Genomic DNA, 17,529 nt, shown 5'->3' on the forward strand with positions numbered 1-17,529 from the left:
GTATCAATTCTTAAAATGAAATATTTTAAGAAATGATACAATGCATGGTGGCCTTAGAGATCGGGATGTGGGAATCGCATCCTTGGGGGGCAGGTCCCGAAATCCGTACGGATCCGCTTCTTGTTTAGTGGAATGATGGCTCTGCACTTTTCCTAGACAGACATTTTTACCGCTTCTTGTTTAGTGGTATGATGAGCTGCACACTTTCATTATACAGATATTTCTATTGTGAGTATTTCCTTTTCTAAAAAGGGATGATCGGTTCTGGATGTATATCTTCGGACCGTGAGTACCTTTATTTTAAATGCTTTATAAAATCTATATCCTACTGGGCCTTTCGCTCACCTTTTTCTGTTTTTAAATGTATTAAACCCCTCCAGGCGACGCGAGGAGTGGTGCGGAATAGGTAGCTATTACCGGTGGTGTGGACTTGATCTCGGGAAGCAAAGAGTTGTAACCCTTCTATCTTTTATTTCAAGGCATGTATAAGAGATTATGGTTTGTAAACTTAAATGTTGCTAGATTGTGGTTGATGTCACATTTACTTATGTTTATATTCATGTATGCTAAACCCCTGTGGGAATTCCTGACATGATACCAGTGATGTGGTTTTAAAACTGGTTTGGTTGGAAATTCCACCACCGTTCTTGAAATTAAATTTCTCTTGAATGCAGGGGCTCGTTTGGAAATACCTGAATGTTTTAGATTTGAAAGGAATTAAATTATTTTGCTAATCACTCTCTCTCAAACAGGTTTAAGTTTCTAAACGAGCATCCACGTCACCAACCCCGGTTTAGGGGCGTGACAATAACCTACAGTATATGCTGACATTTTCAAACTAGTGATATTGCAGTCCAACTAGTATCAGTGACAAACTTGTGATGTTATTTGCAGACATTCTCAAACTTGTGATTTTTTTCATACCCAGATATCCTCTGAGCCCACTTTTGGAGCCCACTTTTCAAACTCGTGATATTATAGTGTATCTTGTAAATTTAACATACTTTTCTCAGTTTATATTTCATACTTTTTCTGGAAAAAACAAATTGCCCGATCACAGAACCTGAAGAGTAGGTGAGTACTAAGTAGCTACTGCAAGATGGATGATTAATGCTTTAATTGTGCTTTGGTAAGTTTTGCTTATTTCAAAATGATAAGTGTGATCAGGAGTACTATGTGGACACACCATTCTAGCCACTATTATGAGTGGCCATATGGAAAACTTTCCAAAATAATATTTATTTAAGAACAAAACTGAACAAAATTAAAACATATGTCCGCTTACTTTTGACAGCAAAGTAAAATCCAGGCTACATCTCAACTAGCTAGCTAACTCTCACGTGCTTCTCAAAATACTCATCCTAAAAATAATTTTTTTTTTCCTTTTATTTTCAATTTTTGGGAAGAAAAGTTCTTTGTAGTATATAAAATTACAAGTTTGAAGTATATATTACTGAAGACGAACGAAGCAGTTGAATGAATACACACAAAGACATACACGTAACTGATTAATCAAAACCAAAATCAGTTTCCAATTAAAAGCATCTGCAAGCGAGAAAGCTACTTGGCAACATCAATGAAGCCAATACTGCAGTAGTTGCCACGTAGAGCGCATCCAACAAACAGAGCATTTCTTTGCTTTGAGATGTTTAGTTCATTAAGTCAATAATTTTGATTCAAAATTTAAATTATCATAGCGCATCAAACAAACAGAACATTTATTTGCTTTAAAGATGTTTAGTTCACGCATTTAACTCAATAATTTTAATTCTAAATTTAGAAGTTGTTTGGTTGGAGGATTCGTTCCCTGATTCAAATCATGGTTCGTGGTTCACTACAGTATTTTCTCTCACAAAAAATACACGTAAATCAAAAATTATTCTAATCACATGGTTCTAATCCATGAACCAAACGTCTCCTTAAATTTTATCATAAAACTCATTGACGGGGATTTCTTTTATTAAAATTTTTTATGAGAGAAAAGTATTGGGTGCGTTTAGAATTCGTTCCAAAATGATTTTATTTTTTGTATGAAAATGAAAATGAAAACGTTTTTAATCTCAGACAAAAATCATTTTTGAAAATGCGTTTGGTAATTTTATCAAAATATTGTTTTCAGTATAAAAAAATTTATTAATGTCTCCCTCTCTTTTTCTCCACTCGAGAGAGGAGAAAAAGGAAACAAAAAATAAAAAATGACTAAAAGTCATTTTTCATTTCTCTCCTTTTTTACACTAAACTAAAAAATCGTTTTCATTTCTGATTTTTGTCTTTAATTGTGCCAAACGCGGTTTCTTTCCCGTTTTCATTTTTTCTGTAAAAAAAACAAAAACAAAAACAACTTCAAACACGGTCATTAATAACAAAATCAGAATTATGAGTTAAAAACGCGTGAAACAAAACGAACCCAAACTTAGAGGAATTTTAGAGGAGTATTTTTTATTTTTAATCAAGCTTAAGAAGACTTGAGCTTAAGAAGACTTCCAACACACAAGATACTCACAAAACCACCACCGTAACTGCTCTGGCAAAGTTCATAATCCTTGCTTAGATGGATGTGTTTAAAATGGAAAATGTGGTAACGAGGAGTTGGTTCCTTTAGCCGTGTTTTTCTTTGAATGAAGTATTAAGTAGAAATTTAATTGCAGGAGAAATTAATTTCAGGAAGAGAACTTTTCAATGACACAATCCAAATGTCTATATAAACGGCGTTTATATTGCATATTAGGTATTATTAGATGGTCATGAGAATTCAACAGCACTTTCAGCATGAATAACCTGCTCCCAAACTTCCCCCCTCTTAAAAACCAATATGATCGACAAACTATAGTTATGTGAACAAACGTTAAAAATTTAGAAGAAAATCAGGTCAGATAAATGGACTCACTAAAAATGGAAGTTCCAAGGAATTGAGTTTTACATCTTGAAAATGATTTCAGCAATTGCGCCTTCGCAGTGATATAACCAATTAAAAACATACCAAAGATTATTTTTTGAAAAGCCGTCCATAACGATGAATAAATACCCAACAAAAACCTCTGCAAGTGAATTTTTGCTAAAAATAAATTTTGCTTTTCGTATGTTGATAATTAGTTTCTGCCAGAAAACATTTGGATAATCCCAAGCATCTAAATTTTCATAACTGTCGACACAACATGCAATAACTCAATTCAAATCACTCGAGAACACCTTCTAAAGCCTCTCCAAACGCTAGACTCAAGTAACTACTATATGAGAATGCAAAAAGAAAATGCAAATCAGAAAGACTAATGCAATCACCTGAAACTATAATAGCCAATAACCACACACCCAAGGCAATTTGAAGACAATAAAATAGGAAGGAAGAAATAAACAGAAAACAGAGATTAGACGATATTTAATTACATGTTATAAAAGGCAGTCTTTGTGACCCATCGGCCACTCGAAAGTGAAAAAACCAGAAAACATAATAGTACGAAACAGAGTTTGGAAACTTATTGAAAGGCCCCACTAAAGGCCGACAGACCCAACTGGAACCACATAAAAACGATAGAGCAACAAAGCATGCGACTTAGAATCCACCACGGAGACGGAGGACAAGGTGGAGGGTAGACTCCTTCTGGATGTTGTAGTCCGCCAGGGTCCTCCCGTCCTCGAGCTGCTTACCGGCAAAGATCAGCCTCTGCTGGTCGGGGGGAATGCCCTCCTTGTCCTGGATCTTTGCCTTCACATTGTCAATGGTGTCCGAGCTCTCGACCTCCAAGGTGATCGTCTTCCCGGTAAGGGTCTTCACAAAAATCTGCATACCACCACGCAGACGCAGCACCAAGTGAAGTGTCGACTCCTTCTGGATGTTGTAGTCCGCAAGGGTCCTGCCGTCCTCGAGCTGCTTACCCGCAAAGATCAACCTCTGCTGGTCCGGGGGAATGCCCTCCTTGTCCTGAATTTTGGCCTTAACATTGTCGATTGTGTCCGAGCTTTCTACCTCCAAGGTAATGGTCTTGCCAGTGAGTGTCTTCACAAAAATTTGCATCCCACCACGTAGACGCAAAACCAAGTGAAGGGTCGACTCCTTCTGGATGTTGTAGTCGGCCAGGGTACGCCCATCTTCGAGCTGTTTGCCGGCAAAGATCAACCTCTGCTGATCTGGGGGAATGCCCTCCTTGTCTTGAATCTTGGCCTTGACATTGTCAATGGTGTCTGAGCTTTCAACCTCCAATGTGATGGTCTTGCCAGTGAGGGTCTTAACAAAAATCTGCATCCCACCACGGAGACGCAAAACCAAGTGGAGGGTTGACTCCTTCTGGATGTTGTAGTCGGCCAGGGTACGTCCATCCTCGAGCTGTTTGCCGGCAAAGATCAACCTCTGCTGGTCTGGGGGAATTCCCTCCTTGTCCTGAATCTTGGCTTTCACATTATCAATGGTGTCGGAACTTTCAACCTCCAAGGTGATGGTTTTTCCGGTGAGGGTCTTAACAAAGATTTGCATTCCACCACGGAGACGGAGCACCAAATGAAGGGTAGATTCCTTCTGAATGTTGTAATCGGCAAGGGTTCGACCGTCTTCAAGCTGTTTGCCAGCGAAGATCAGCCTCTGCTGGTCTGGGGGGATGCCCTCCTTATCTTGAATCTTGGCCTTTACGTTATCAATGGTGTCAGAGCTCTCAACCTCAAGGGTAATGGTTTTCCCAGTGAGGGTCTTGACGAAGATCTGCATACCACCACGGAGGCGGAGCACCAAATGGAGGGTGGACTCCTTTTGAATGTTGTAATCGGCAAGGGTTCGGCCGTCCTCGAGCTGCTTGCCGGCGAAGATCAGCCTCTGCTGGTCCGGTGGGATACCCTCCTTGTCTTGAATCTTAGCTTTGACATTATCGATGGTGTCAGAGCTTTCCACCTCGAGGGTGATGGTCTTGCCAGTGAGAGTTTTCACAAAGATCTGCATCTGTCCCACAAACAGATTTCAGATAATTTTACAGAGAAATATACCTACACGCAATCGGATTAACAAAGCTTTGATTCTTTCAGCGGTATTTATATTTATATCAATCAAAAATCCAATCCGATTCAAAAACTTCCAAAGAAACCATCATTCGAACTAGGATCTAAAATTCTATAATATATACTTCTTAAAAATAAATCAACAATAAGTTTGGCTCAGATTCCAAGAAATTCTAGATCGTGTTTGAAGGGATAAATCTTGGGAATAAAATTTCCGAATCACAGAAAAATAAAATAAAGCCTAAACATTACGAAAAAAACAGAGAGATTTTAGGTAATTAGACGGATGACAAAACAGAGAAACATAAATCAAATTACCAAAGCTTAATTCTTTATCAGAGTTCATTAGAAGGAATTCTAATCGATTCGGAAACTAAAAACCATCTACAATATTCAAATCTAAAATTTTCTAGATCTGTGATTGGAAGGGATAAATCTGGGGTACAAAATTCCTTAATCAATCTAAAGATCGTTGACAAACATCAGAGAGCAAAACTTTTCTAACCGCACAAGATCAAATCACAAATCGAAACCGTAACCCTAACCCTAATCCAAACTCTTAATTCTTTCCGAATCACAGAAAAATAAAATAAAGCCTAAACATTACGAAAAAAACAGAGAGATTTTAGGTAATTAGACGGATGACAAAACAGAGAAACATAAATCAAATTACCAAAGCTTAATTCTTTATCAGAGTTCATTAGAAGGAATTCTAATCGATTCGGAAACTAAAAACCATCTACAATATTCAAATCTAAAATTTTCTAGATCTGTGATTGGAAGGGATAAATCTGGGGTACAAAATTCCTTAATCAATCTAAAGATCGTTGACAAACATCAGAGAGCAAAACTTTTCTAACCGCACAAGATCAAATCACAAATCGAAACCGTAACCCTAACCCTAATCCAAACTCTTAATTCTTTATCAGAGTTTATTAGAAGGAATTCTAATCGATTCGGAAACTAAAAACATCTACAATAATTAAAACTAAAATTTTCTAGATCTGGTGATTGGAAGGGATAAATCGGGGTACAAAATTCCTTAATCAATCTAAAGATCGTTGACAAACATCAGAGAGCAAAACTTTTCTAACCGCACAAGATCAAATCACAAATCGAAACCGTAACCCTAACCCTAATCCAAACTCTTAATTCTTTATCAGAGTTTATTAGAAGGAATTCTAATCGATTCGGAAACTAAAAACCATCTACAATATTCAGATCTAAAATTTTCTAGATCTGTGATTGGAAGGGATAAATCTGGGAAACAAAATTCCTGAATCAATCTAAGATCGTTGACAAACATCAGAGAGCAAAACTTTTCTAACCGCACAAGATCAAATCACAAATCAAAACCGTAACCCTAACCCTAATCCAAAGTCTTAATTCTTTATCAGAGTTTACTAGAAGGAATTCTAATCGATTCGGAAACTAAAAACCATCTACAATAATTCAGATCTAAAATTTTCTAGATCTGTGATTGGAAGGGATAAATCTGGGGAACAAAATTCCTGAAACAATCTAAGATCGTTGACAAACATCAGAGAGCAAAACTTTTCTAACCGCACAAGATCAAATCACAAATCGAAACCGTAACCCTAACCCTATTCCAAACTAGAGATCGCAAAATTCAAAATCACAGAATCAAAATCAAAATCAAAAGCACAAACAGAAACGAAATTGAAGAAAACGCGAGAAATGAAAACCAAATTACCTTGAGAATATGCTACGAATCCGACGGGAGAGAAAGAGCAATGACAACGAGAGAGAGAGAAAAAGCGATGAGAAGAGAAATTGTTGGATAGAACACGGAAAAGATTGGCCTCGGAAGCGTCATTTTATAGAAATAATTGCCGACTTAATCAAAGAACCTACCGAAATTTTTGCCAATTATAATGAGCCACGTGTCCCGTGGCTTTAATTGTAATTTCCTAGCCTACACGCCACGATTAGTTTTTTTCCAATCTGTGGGTTTCCGTCGTTTGGCGGATATTTTAAGGAAATTCTGTCGTTTAGTGCTTAAAGCAAAGCATCCACGCTCCCTCAGCGCGAGTGCCCCACGCCCTGCCGTTGTTTGCACAACTTTTGAAAATAAAAAAATTCTCTCTCTAATCTTAACTTGTGTGCCAATTAAGGACCTGTCATTATTTTATTAATCAATGTTTAAAAAATTACCACATTAATCAATAATGAGTTGCTCCTTAAAAAAAAATGAGTTGCACCTAACAATGAAATTATAACACCTCATAATACATAATTTGATATTAGAGTTAATGTTCTAATATTGTTATTCATAACAAATGGTAAATTACACCGTGCAATGTGTATTTTTTAGTTTTTTGCATTTGCATTTTGCAAGTTAGATATTGATTTTTTTAAAAAAATTTGATATTTGTAACGTGTTTTCTCGTTTAAATAAAGATTTAAACAATAATTTAAATATTTTGTTTAGATGTGACAATTCGTGTCACGTGTCGTGTTTTGATCTTTTCTTCTTAAATTTACAGTCGAATCGAACACGACCCGTGATACGAAATTTTTTAAAAACTGCAACGCGAATGCGACACGACTACTTTACGAGTTGACACGGCACGACACGAATGACCCATGACACGAAATTGACCCGCAAACCCAAAATTGACACGAAAGTCATATGCTTTTCTTTAGTTTTTTTTAAATATTAGAAATAACGTAAAATGCATAACACACTAAAATACAATGGCCATATTTAGAATTGATCCCGTTTTTATTTTTCACGTTTTTTGAGAAAAAAAAAATGAAAACATTTTCAAAACGGCGTTTGGCACAATAAAGACAAAAAGCGAAAATGAAAACGATTTTTTAGTTTAGTGTAAAATGAGAGAGAAATGAAAAATGACTTTTAGTCGTTTTTCATTTTTTGTTTTTATTTTCTACTCTCTCGAGCACAGAGAGAGACATTAATAGGTTTTTTATATTGCAAACAATCTCTTGATAAAACTACCAAACGCATTTTCAAAAATGATTTCTATACAAGATTGAAAACGTTTTCATTTTCATGCAAAGAACAAAATCATTTTGGAACGAGTTTCAAACACGCCCAATAACATCCATCAAAATTAAACAAATAATAGTATAAGATTTTGAGTATAACTATCATGATATCACAAGTTTATAATAAAATCTAAAATATGTAAAGAAAAATTAATATATATATTAGTTTTTTATAGGTTTCGTGTCGTGTTCGGATTAGACGGGTCCAACCCGAAATTGACTTGTATTTTTCATGTCAATTTCAGGTCGACCCAATTCTGATCAGAACCTCTTTTTTCTCAATCCTAACCCGCGAAATTCATGTCGTTTTCGAGTCGTGTTGTCTTGTCGTGACCCATATTACCGGTTAAAAATTGAAAATTTCAGTCGGTTTCAAAACCGAACTGACAATGTCAGATTTTAAAAATTTAAAACTGAAATCGAACTGAAGAACAATGTCTTCGATCAGTTAACTGACTGATTTTTATCAGTTTTTCAGTCGGTTTTCAGTCGGTTTCTTACATAAAAAATTTTTGTGAACTATTTTCTTCTTAAATTTTAACCATTCACATATTTAATAGTTAAATAGTTAAAATTAAAAAGAAAAAATGGCTTAAAAGACAAAAAACTAAAGCCTAAAAGAATGTTCCCTCAAGGACTAAGGCTTTACATCTAATCTCAATTAGAAAAATTATTTATATGGAAGTCTATCATATTATTGAAGATAGACATTCAAAAGAAGTTAGACCTCTCTAACTTGTAAGTGATAGAGAAATGAAATACATGGCTCTTTATATAGAATAGTTGAGAGAATGCATTCTCATCTCTTTTTAATGTGTGACTTTTAAAAGTCTGATGTGCTTAAATTTTTAAACACATCAGACTTTTAATAGTCCCACATTGAAAAGAGATGAGAATGTTTTCCCTCAATTATTCTATATAAAAGGCTATATATTTTGTTTCTCCATCACAATTTACAAGTTAGAGAGATCTAACTTCTTTTGAACGTCCATCTTTAATAATATTATAGACTTATATTCACCATCTACAAGATTAGAGGTTTAAATCTATGGATAATAACTTTTTTTTTAAATAGAGTAGAAGGTGGTTGGTCGGTTCGGTTTAACCGATCATCTCGGCTGGCAGAACCGAAACCGAACCGCCCATAACCATGGACGGTCGGTTAACTGATCGAATTAGTCAGTTTGCTGACGTGGAACTGAATTTTTAGTTTTTTCAATCCATTTAGCGTTTCGATATTAGTCAGTAGTAGTTTTTCAATTTTTTTGAACACTCCTATTACTGACCCTAATTTTATTATAGTGTTTTTTTTATAGAAATTTGAATTTCTATTCTTATAAACTAAACGGTCGTTAATATCTCAAACTTAACAATGATAGAATCTAATTGATAATAGATATTATTAATAACAATAATCAAAATTGAAAATTGAAAAAAATTTAAGGTACGAACTTTCCATTAACAACCTTCTTTAATTTTTGCTAACTTACCTTCTTTAGGGCTTGTTCTTTTACAAGTATTCTTGAGTTAAGTTTTTGAGTTGAATTTGAGTTATAACTTAAGTTGAAGTTGTAACTTAAGTTTGCGTTTGGTTGTGTATACTTGAGTTATAGTTTAAGATAAGAATCTTTTTAAGTTTGTGTTTGTTTATAGTAAAACTTGAGTTGTAAATAGTGGATATGATTTTTTTTCTTTTTTAATTTTATTCAATTTTTTTATTTTCTGAATTTATTATATTTTTTGTAATTGAATATGAATAATTGGCATTACTTGTAAATTATTATTAGGTAATCTGGTAATTTTAAAAAAAAAATACATACTTACAAAAATAAAATATAATAAAAATAAATAGTAGAAGATTAGTTTTCATTTTAATTAAGTTCAAAAAGACAACAATAAATACATAAATTATAACATAAGTATTTATAGACCATATAATATCATATCGTCGCATATCAACGTCTTATGAACGAGGGATATTAGCGCGCACGACGGTGACGGTACACTGCCCACATTGTATGCGCCCTTGCATCCCTTAAAGCATTCATCTCCACTTCTGTATTAGAATCCAATGGTTGACCCTCATAGTTAGTATTGTCGTTAATGTCCTCATCAACATTCTGTGGATCAATGTCTACAACCGGAACGTCATCTTGTGAGTATTGGTCTAATAAGTTGTCTCCATTACGGTACATATGGATAAAATTATGTATTATAGCACACGCTACTAGAATCATAACTTGTTTGGTCATGGGGTAACGGTTAATGGTTTTTAAAATACGAAATCTAGCCTTCCACACACCAAATGTTCTTTCAATGACATTACGCAGTGAGGAGTGGGTGTAGTTGAAAAGCTCACGTTCACTGTGGAAACCTTTTTCACGGCGATTCCTATACTCTTGCAAGTGGTATGTTGTCCCCTGATATGGTGCCATGAAACATCCGTTGTTAGCGCAACCCGAGTCGACGAGGTAAAATTTTCCTACACTTATACGTATATTAATTAACAAATAAGCGTACGGATGAAGTATTTGAAATGTCAGTGTACATATAAAAAATCATTGTAGGCGGACCTGATGGCGGTGTCGGAAATATTTTGGTTGGGGATTCTAAGGCGGAAGTGAGTACTCTCGCATCGTGTGCCGAACCCTCCCATCCAGATAACATGTACGTAAATTTCATATCAAAATAGCACACGGCAAGCACATTAAATGAAAAGAACCCCTTCTTATTTCTGTAAAGTTCAGCAGTTTCATGAGGGGGAACACATGGGACGTGAGTACCGTCAAAATGGCACTTTCTAACAAAATGGCCCTTTGAGCCGCCATCATAACATGTACGTAAATTATGCTGACTACAAACTCTTTCGGTGGGCATGAATTAATCTCCACCGCAGTAATGATGTTGGTCTTTTACTCGTGCAAAGGAATGGAAGTAGGAGAAACTATACACACACACACACACTCACATTGACATTAGACACACACACAAAAATATATATATATATATATATGTATATGTTACATCATGGTCGAGCAATTGATCATTCTCCCGAACGACAAGCGCCGGGGCCTCCCCGTTGAGAATCAGTTGCTGGCGTCGAAGGAGCCACTGTAGCTAAGGTGCCCTTTAGACGTCGAGAGCCCATGTAGGATAACGGACATCGAGCACCTCGCTCGACTTGTGGTGGCCATTACGTCGAGGCAGCAGGACCAGTCAAATCCAGCAACAGTCTTGTCAACTCAGGGAAGGATGCACTGTGCCAACTGCTACTGTCAAAGTCAAGAAATCAGGTAGTTGGTAAGAGGGGTTAGCCTGATTTTCTGAGATTGTCATCATAAAAATGCACCTACGCAATCCCAAAATCCAGGGATAGAAGATGGCCTCCTCGGGGAATGCAGAGGAGATCACCATATGTAAAGGCCTATAAATAGAGCCAAAAAATCCCATTGAAGGGTGACGCACTATTCCATTACTCAGGAAGAACTTGTAATCTCAGAGATATTAGTGCATCCACAAGTGGACTAGGCCAAGAAATCTTGCCGAACCACTATAAATCCTTGTCTTCTTTATGTTATTTTATTGCTTTAATCTTTGATTAACCCGTGAGTGATTATCGTGAGTGTCTTTGGAGAGTTAATCACGAGTTGTCAGAAAATCACCGTCAATAATTGGCGGTAGAAGGAGGGCCTGAAGCCCAGAAACCGAATCCAGTAAAAAATAGTCACCATGCCCCCAAGAAACACTCGCAGCATGCTGGCTAATCAGAGAAGCCAAGAATGCCAGACTCCCACCGTCGGAGGGACTTCGACGAATCCACCCTTACCGGCCGCTGAAAACCCCCCAGACCGGATTGACCAGCTCTAATGGCAGGTCGAAACGTTTGCTGCAGCCATTGAGAGGATGGCTACAGCCTTCACTGGATGGGAACAGGGACAGAACTCGATGCCACCATTGAAGGACGCGCCGATGAACCCGGTGAACGCCGATGTTGGAAACCAAGGGACTGGTGGCCGACGTGGTGACGCCGAGGAGGTTAATGACAGTGTAGCCAACCACCCTCGTCCAGTCAAGTCAAACAGGTCTATAGGGAGCAGGCAACGAGCGGCCAGGAGAAGAGCCCAACAAAGGGCTGCAGCACAGACTGTGAATAACAAGGAAGTGCCTCCTCGACCGTAGCAGGATGTTAACAGGAGGGACACTGTCCCAGTGGAGTCCTCTTCCGTGAGTGGGGGAGACCTTAGGGAAAAGCTGAACGCTCGATGTGACCGAGGCGTACAGCAGACCAAGGAGGAAGGCCTTGCGGCCGAGAATAAAGCCATGGCCGAAAAGCTCGCCAGGCTAGAAGAGCAAATAGGGAGTCGATTGAGCAATTTCAAACAAGTCGTGTGAAAGGTGGCCGAGGCAGTAAACGTCGACGCCAAGATGTACACGTCTCACGATCACCCATTTACAAAAAATATTATTCGGGTACCATTGCCCGATAATTATAAACCGCCCCTCATCCCACTATATGATGGAAGAAGTGACCCGGATGACCACTTGGAGGTCTACACGGGGCATATGGTCCTACACGGATACCCTGAGAAGGTCATGTGCCGAGCATTCAGGAATTATCTTTCCGACTCCGCCAGGAGATGGTTCAGGTCCTTAAAATCGAACTCCAACACCAGCTGGGATGATTTAAAGAACGCCTTCCTGACTCAGTTTATAGATGTCAAAAAATACATCCTACTAAAGCAAAACCTCTCGAGGGTATACCAGGGACCAAGCAAGTCCCTGAAAGATTGGATAGCCCGATTCGGGGAACAGGTCACCGCCACCGAGGGAATCTCCGATGAGGTAGCCTTGATGGGGGCCCTGTCGAGCATGAAGATGGACATCCCATACAGCATGGACCTCGACCGGAGACCGCCCCAGACCTACCAGGAATTCCTGACGAGGGCGCATGGATTTATCAACGCCGAGAAGGCAAAAAAGGCCCTAAAGAGCAAGGCGGCGACCCCTGCCAAGGAGGAAGTCAAGCAGGCCAGTAACTAAAATAATGACAAGAAGCGCCAGGAGTAATCCCCGGGTGCAAACAGAGCAGAGGTATAATCCGGCCCCAAACAACAGGGGTGGCAGTGCCTCGACGGGGGAGGGGAATACCAAGCGACCCAAGCCGTAAAAATACGACGCCTATACCCCTTTAACTATGGGGATCGAGGATGTCTACCACGAGATCAGTTACCTCCAGATTCTGCGTCGACAACCACCGCTGAAGTCTGACCCAGCGCGGAGAAACCAAAACAAATATTGTAGGTTTCATGGCGAGAGTGGGCACACAACAACCGAATGTTATGACCTGAGGGATGAGGTCGAGAGATTGATCCGAGAGGAGAGGCTCAGTGAATACCGAGCCGACCGTCAGAACAACAACAATCGATAAAACAACGACTGACTAAAGGATCAAAGGCATGACAATCCGCCCGAACCCGTTGGCGTTATAAGAACAATCTTCGGAGGGCCATACCTCGGCGGCGCCTCTTACAGTGCACAGAATGAATATGCGATAGAGGCAAAAGACAAGTTCAACCGAAGGGTCATGCACGTCTCCGAAAGAGAAGCAAAGGTTGCACGGTATCGAGATCACATCCTCGGAGGCCGATGTGAACGGGGTGCACTTCCCCCAAAATGACGCTTTAGTCGTGGAGGCCATGATCGGTAACCACACGGTCTACCGCATCCTGGTCGACAATAGTAGTTCAGTGGACATCTTGTACGCCGACTGCCTCGACAAGATGGGGATCCCCCGAACGAGACTACAAAATAGCGCATAGCCTCTATACGGCTTCACTGGGGACAGTGTCCTCCCATAGGGGGTAATAGAACTGCCTATGACCATTAGAGACCGACCACACACCTCGATCATAATGTCAAGGTTCTTGGTGGTAAAGGGAGGTGACCAATACAACGCGGTCATAGGGCCCCCGACGCTGAGGGCGTTGAAGGCAATTACATTTATCTATCACCGGATGATGAAGTTTCCAACTCCCAACGGGATCGAAAAGCACTGAGGAAATCAGTACGAGTCGAGGCTCACATACTCAGAGACGGTCCGCCACTATGCCGAGCCAGTGCAGGCGAGGAGAGAAATGAGAATGGTGGAGACCGAGGCCGAAGAGTTCGATCTAGATCCGAGGCTCCCAGGCGAAGATAGAGGAACTGAACCGGTCAAAAAATTGATCGAGGTCCCCATTGACGAGAAAGAGCCTATGAGAAGGCTGAGGGTGGGCTCGAAACTTGGAAAACAGAGCCGGGAAGGATTGATTGAGTTCCTCAGAAGTAACCTCGATGTGTTTGCCTGGAATCACGAAGACATGAAAGGGATAAGCCCTAATATCATATGCCACAGGCGAAACATTGACGAGAAGTGTCTGCCCAAGAGGCAAAAGCGTCGACCGATGAACGCCGAACGATATGAGGCCCTACGGGAGGAGGTCAACAAACTAATTAGGAATGGCTTAATCCGAGAAGTCATGTATCCCGAATGGGTATCGAACCCCGTGTTGGTACGGAAGCCCAACAGAAAATGGCGAACATGTGTCGACTTCAGTGATTTAAACAAAGCTTGTCCCAAGGACAGCTTCCCGCTGCCGAGGATAGATCAGCTGGTCGATGCTACAGCGGGGCACGAACTCCTGAGCTTTATGGATGCATACTATGGGTACAACCAGATACCAATGTTCGACCGCGATGAAGAACACACAGCGTTTGTCACCGACAGGGGCCTTTACTGCTACAAAGTTATGCCCTTTGGCCTCAAAAACGCGGGAGCAACCTATCAACGCCTCATCAATAGGATGTTCACGGAACAATTGGGAAAGTCAATAGAGGTGTATGTGGACGATATGCTGGTAAAGAGCAGGAAAATCGATGACCATGTCGAAGACCTTAAGGGAATGTTCGACGTCCTTAGGATGTACAGTATGAAGCTAAATCCCCACAAGTGTGCGTTCGGCGTCGGGTCTAGAAAATTCTTAAGTTTCATGGTGAGTAGTCGAGGAATTAAGGCCAACCCAGAAAAGATACAAGCGCTCCTCGACATGAAGTCACCAAGGAAGCCTAGGGAGGTTCAGAAGCTGACGGGCTATGTGACTACACTCAATAGATTCATATCAAAATCTACGGATAAGTGCATATTGTTTTTTGATACCCTGAGAGGGAGCAAGCCGTTTCAATGGACGGAGGAGTGTGAACGGGCATTCCAATAATTGAAGGAACACCTTGGGAAACCACCTCTGCTGTCTAAGTCAGCGACCGAAGAGGTGTTGAGCCTGTATCTGGCGGTCTCAGAACACGCCGTTAGTTCGGTGTCGATCCGCGAAGAGAAGAAGGTGCAGCTGCCGGTGTATTACACTAGCAAGCGCCTTCTCGACGCGGAGACGAGATATCCCCAGATGGAAAAGCTTGCCCTCGTACAAGTTGTGACAGCGAGGAAGTTGCGCCACTACTTCCAGGCCCATAGCATTCAGGTCTTGACAAACCATCCTCGCAGGCAAGTACTACAAAAGCCAGACGCTTCTGGTCGACTCCTTAAATGGTCCATAGAGCTCAGCCAGTTCGATATCGAATATAAGCCACAGACTGCCATCAAGGGCCAAACCCTGGCCGACTTTGTGGCAGAGCTCGTGGGATTGCCAGATGAAGTAGAAGCTGCTAACACTCCCCTCAGGTGGAAGCTCTACGTCGATGGGAGCTCCAATGACAATGGGGCAGGATTGGTGCTGCATACACCGGATGGGCACAAGATAACCTCGGCCATCAGGTTTGAATTCCCGGTGTCCAATAATGAAGCAGAATATGAGGCGTTGCTGGCTAGACTCCGGTTGGCAGAGCACTTAAAGGTGGGGAACATAGACATCTTCAGTGATTCGTAGCTGGTTGTGAATCAAGTGAAGGGCCAATACCAGACGCGGGATGAGAAAATGGCCGCGTATCTCAAGAAGGTCAAAGAGGCATTAGAAAAATTCACGGCCTATGACATACAATAAGTGCCAAGAACGGAGAATAGCAACGCCGACGCCCTCGCCCGGTTAGCCACGTCAAAGGACGCCGAGCTATTAAAATTAGTACCCGTGGAAGTTCTAAAGGCCCCCACCACTGAGGGAAAGCCTGAGGTCATGCCGGTAAGTCACCAGCTAAGTTGGATGGACCCAATCATCAGATATCTGGTCGACGGTGAGCTCCTGGAACACAGGAAGTTGGCAAAAAAAGATGAGGTATCAAGTGTCAAGGTACACCATGCATGACGATATTCTTACCGAATGGGGTACTTGACGCCTTTGCTCAGGTGCCTCAGCGAGGAACAGGCAAAGAAGGTGCTCTCGAAAGTACACGACGGGATATGTGAAAATCACGCAGGAGGGCAGTCCTTAGCCTACAAGATACTACGGCAGGGGTACTATTGGCCCAGCTCAAGAGTGATGCAGCCGAGTATGCAAGGAAGTGCGATAGCTGCCAAAGGTACACCATAATTCCCTGACTGCACTCAGAGGACCTGACATCGATAGTTTCCCCTTAGCCTTTTACTAAACGAGGGATAGATCTCATTGGCCCACTACACAAAACCTCTGGGGGATATAGGTTCGCAATTGTGGCAGTCGACTACTTTACGAAGTGGGTGGAAGCTGCCGCTTGGCATTCTCAACGCTGTATAGCCAGGAACGTCGCAATGCGACATCCCAGTCTAGGGGCAATTGTTACATCATAGTCGAGCAATTGACCATTCTCCCAAACGACAATCGCCGGGGCCTCCCCGTTGAGAATTGGTTGATGGCTTCAACGGAGCCATTATAGCTAAGGTGCCCTTTGGACGTCAAGAGCCCATGCAGGATAATGGACGTCGAGCACCTCGCTCGACTTGTGGTGGCCATTACTGTTGGAAAATTAATGGCATCGAGTGCGCAGCGGAATTTAAAAATTTTAATCAACGTTAAAGCCAAACAAGAACATGTTCATGATGCTATATAACATAAATACTAAAGATCTAAAACATACATTTTGAGATTTCAGGAAACTGCACGTCTGACAGATCTAAGCGTTCAAAACAGCAACCGGAAGAGCCTCAACCAACTGGTCTTCTTTGCTATTCTCGTTTCCACAATCGGTGTGCGGGTGGGCACATGTTGTTTAATCTCCTCTAGGTATTCTTGATCTCTTTCCAATCACAAGAGAACCAAAGAAAAAATTGTTCTTGAGAATTAAACAATTTTTCCTCTCAGGAATCTTTTATCAATAGCCTCCAAAATGTCTCTCAAGTGATCTAATGAGTAATGTGACTTAATAGGCTATTTATAGTGTTTAGGAAGTCATACTTTCGTAACAATTAGGTTTCCCAAAGTTCTAATCGCATCCAGAGTCGATTTTGCCATGTCATCATGCATTTTACGTTACAACCGGTCGACCGGTGACAGAGACGTTATAACTCACCGGTCAACCGGTCTTCACTAACCGGTCGACCGGACCGGTCGACCT

At 40.6% G+C, this 17,529-nt stretch overlaps 1 protein-coding gene across 1 annotated transcript; it reads right to left on the minus strand.

The window, feature by feature from the left end:
- Positions 1-3,324: 3,324 nt before the first annotated feature.
- On the minus strand, positions 3,325-6,798 carry LOC21412142 (polyubiquitin). The gene is made up of 2 exons (XM_024171665.1): positions 6,695-6,798; positions 3,325-4,924 (listed from the first exon to the last, which is right to left on the minus strand). Exon 2 carries the CDS (start codon positions 4,922-4,924, stop codon positions 3,551-3,553), a length of 1,374 nt encoding a protein of 457 aa, XP_024027433.1. The 5' UTR covers positions 6,695-6,798; the 3' UTR covers positions 3,325-3,550.
- Between the last annotated feature and the right edge of the window lie 10,731 nt (positions 6,799-17,529).

Source organism: Morus notabilis, unplaced genomic scaffold (genome assembly GCF_000414095.1).
Source record: "Morus notabilis unplaced genomic scaffold, ASM41409v2 Scaffold574, whole genome shotgun sequence".
In the NCBI taxonomy this organism is placed as follows: Eukaryota; Viridiplantae; Streptophyta; class Magnoliopsida; order Rosales; family Moraceae; genus Morus; species Morus notabilis.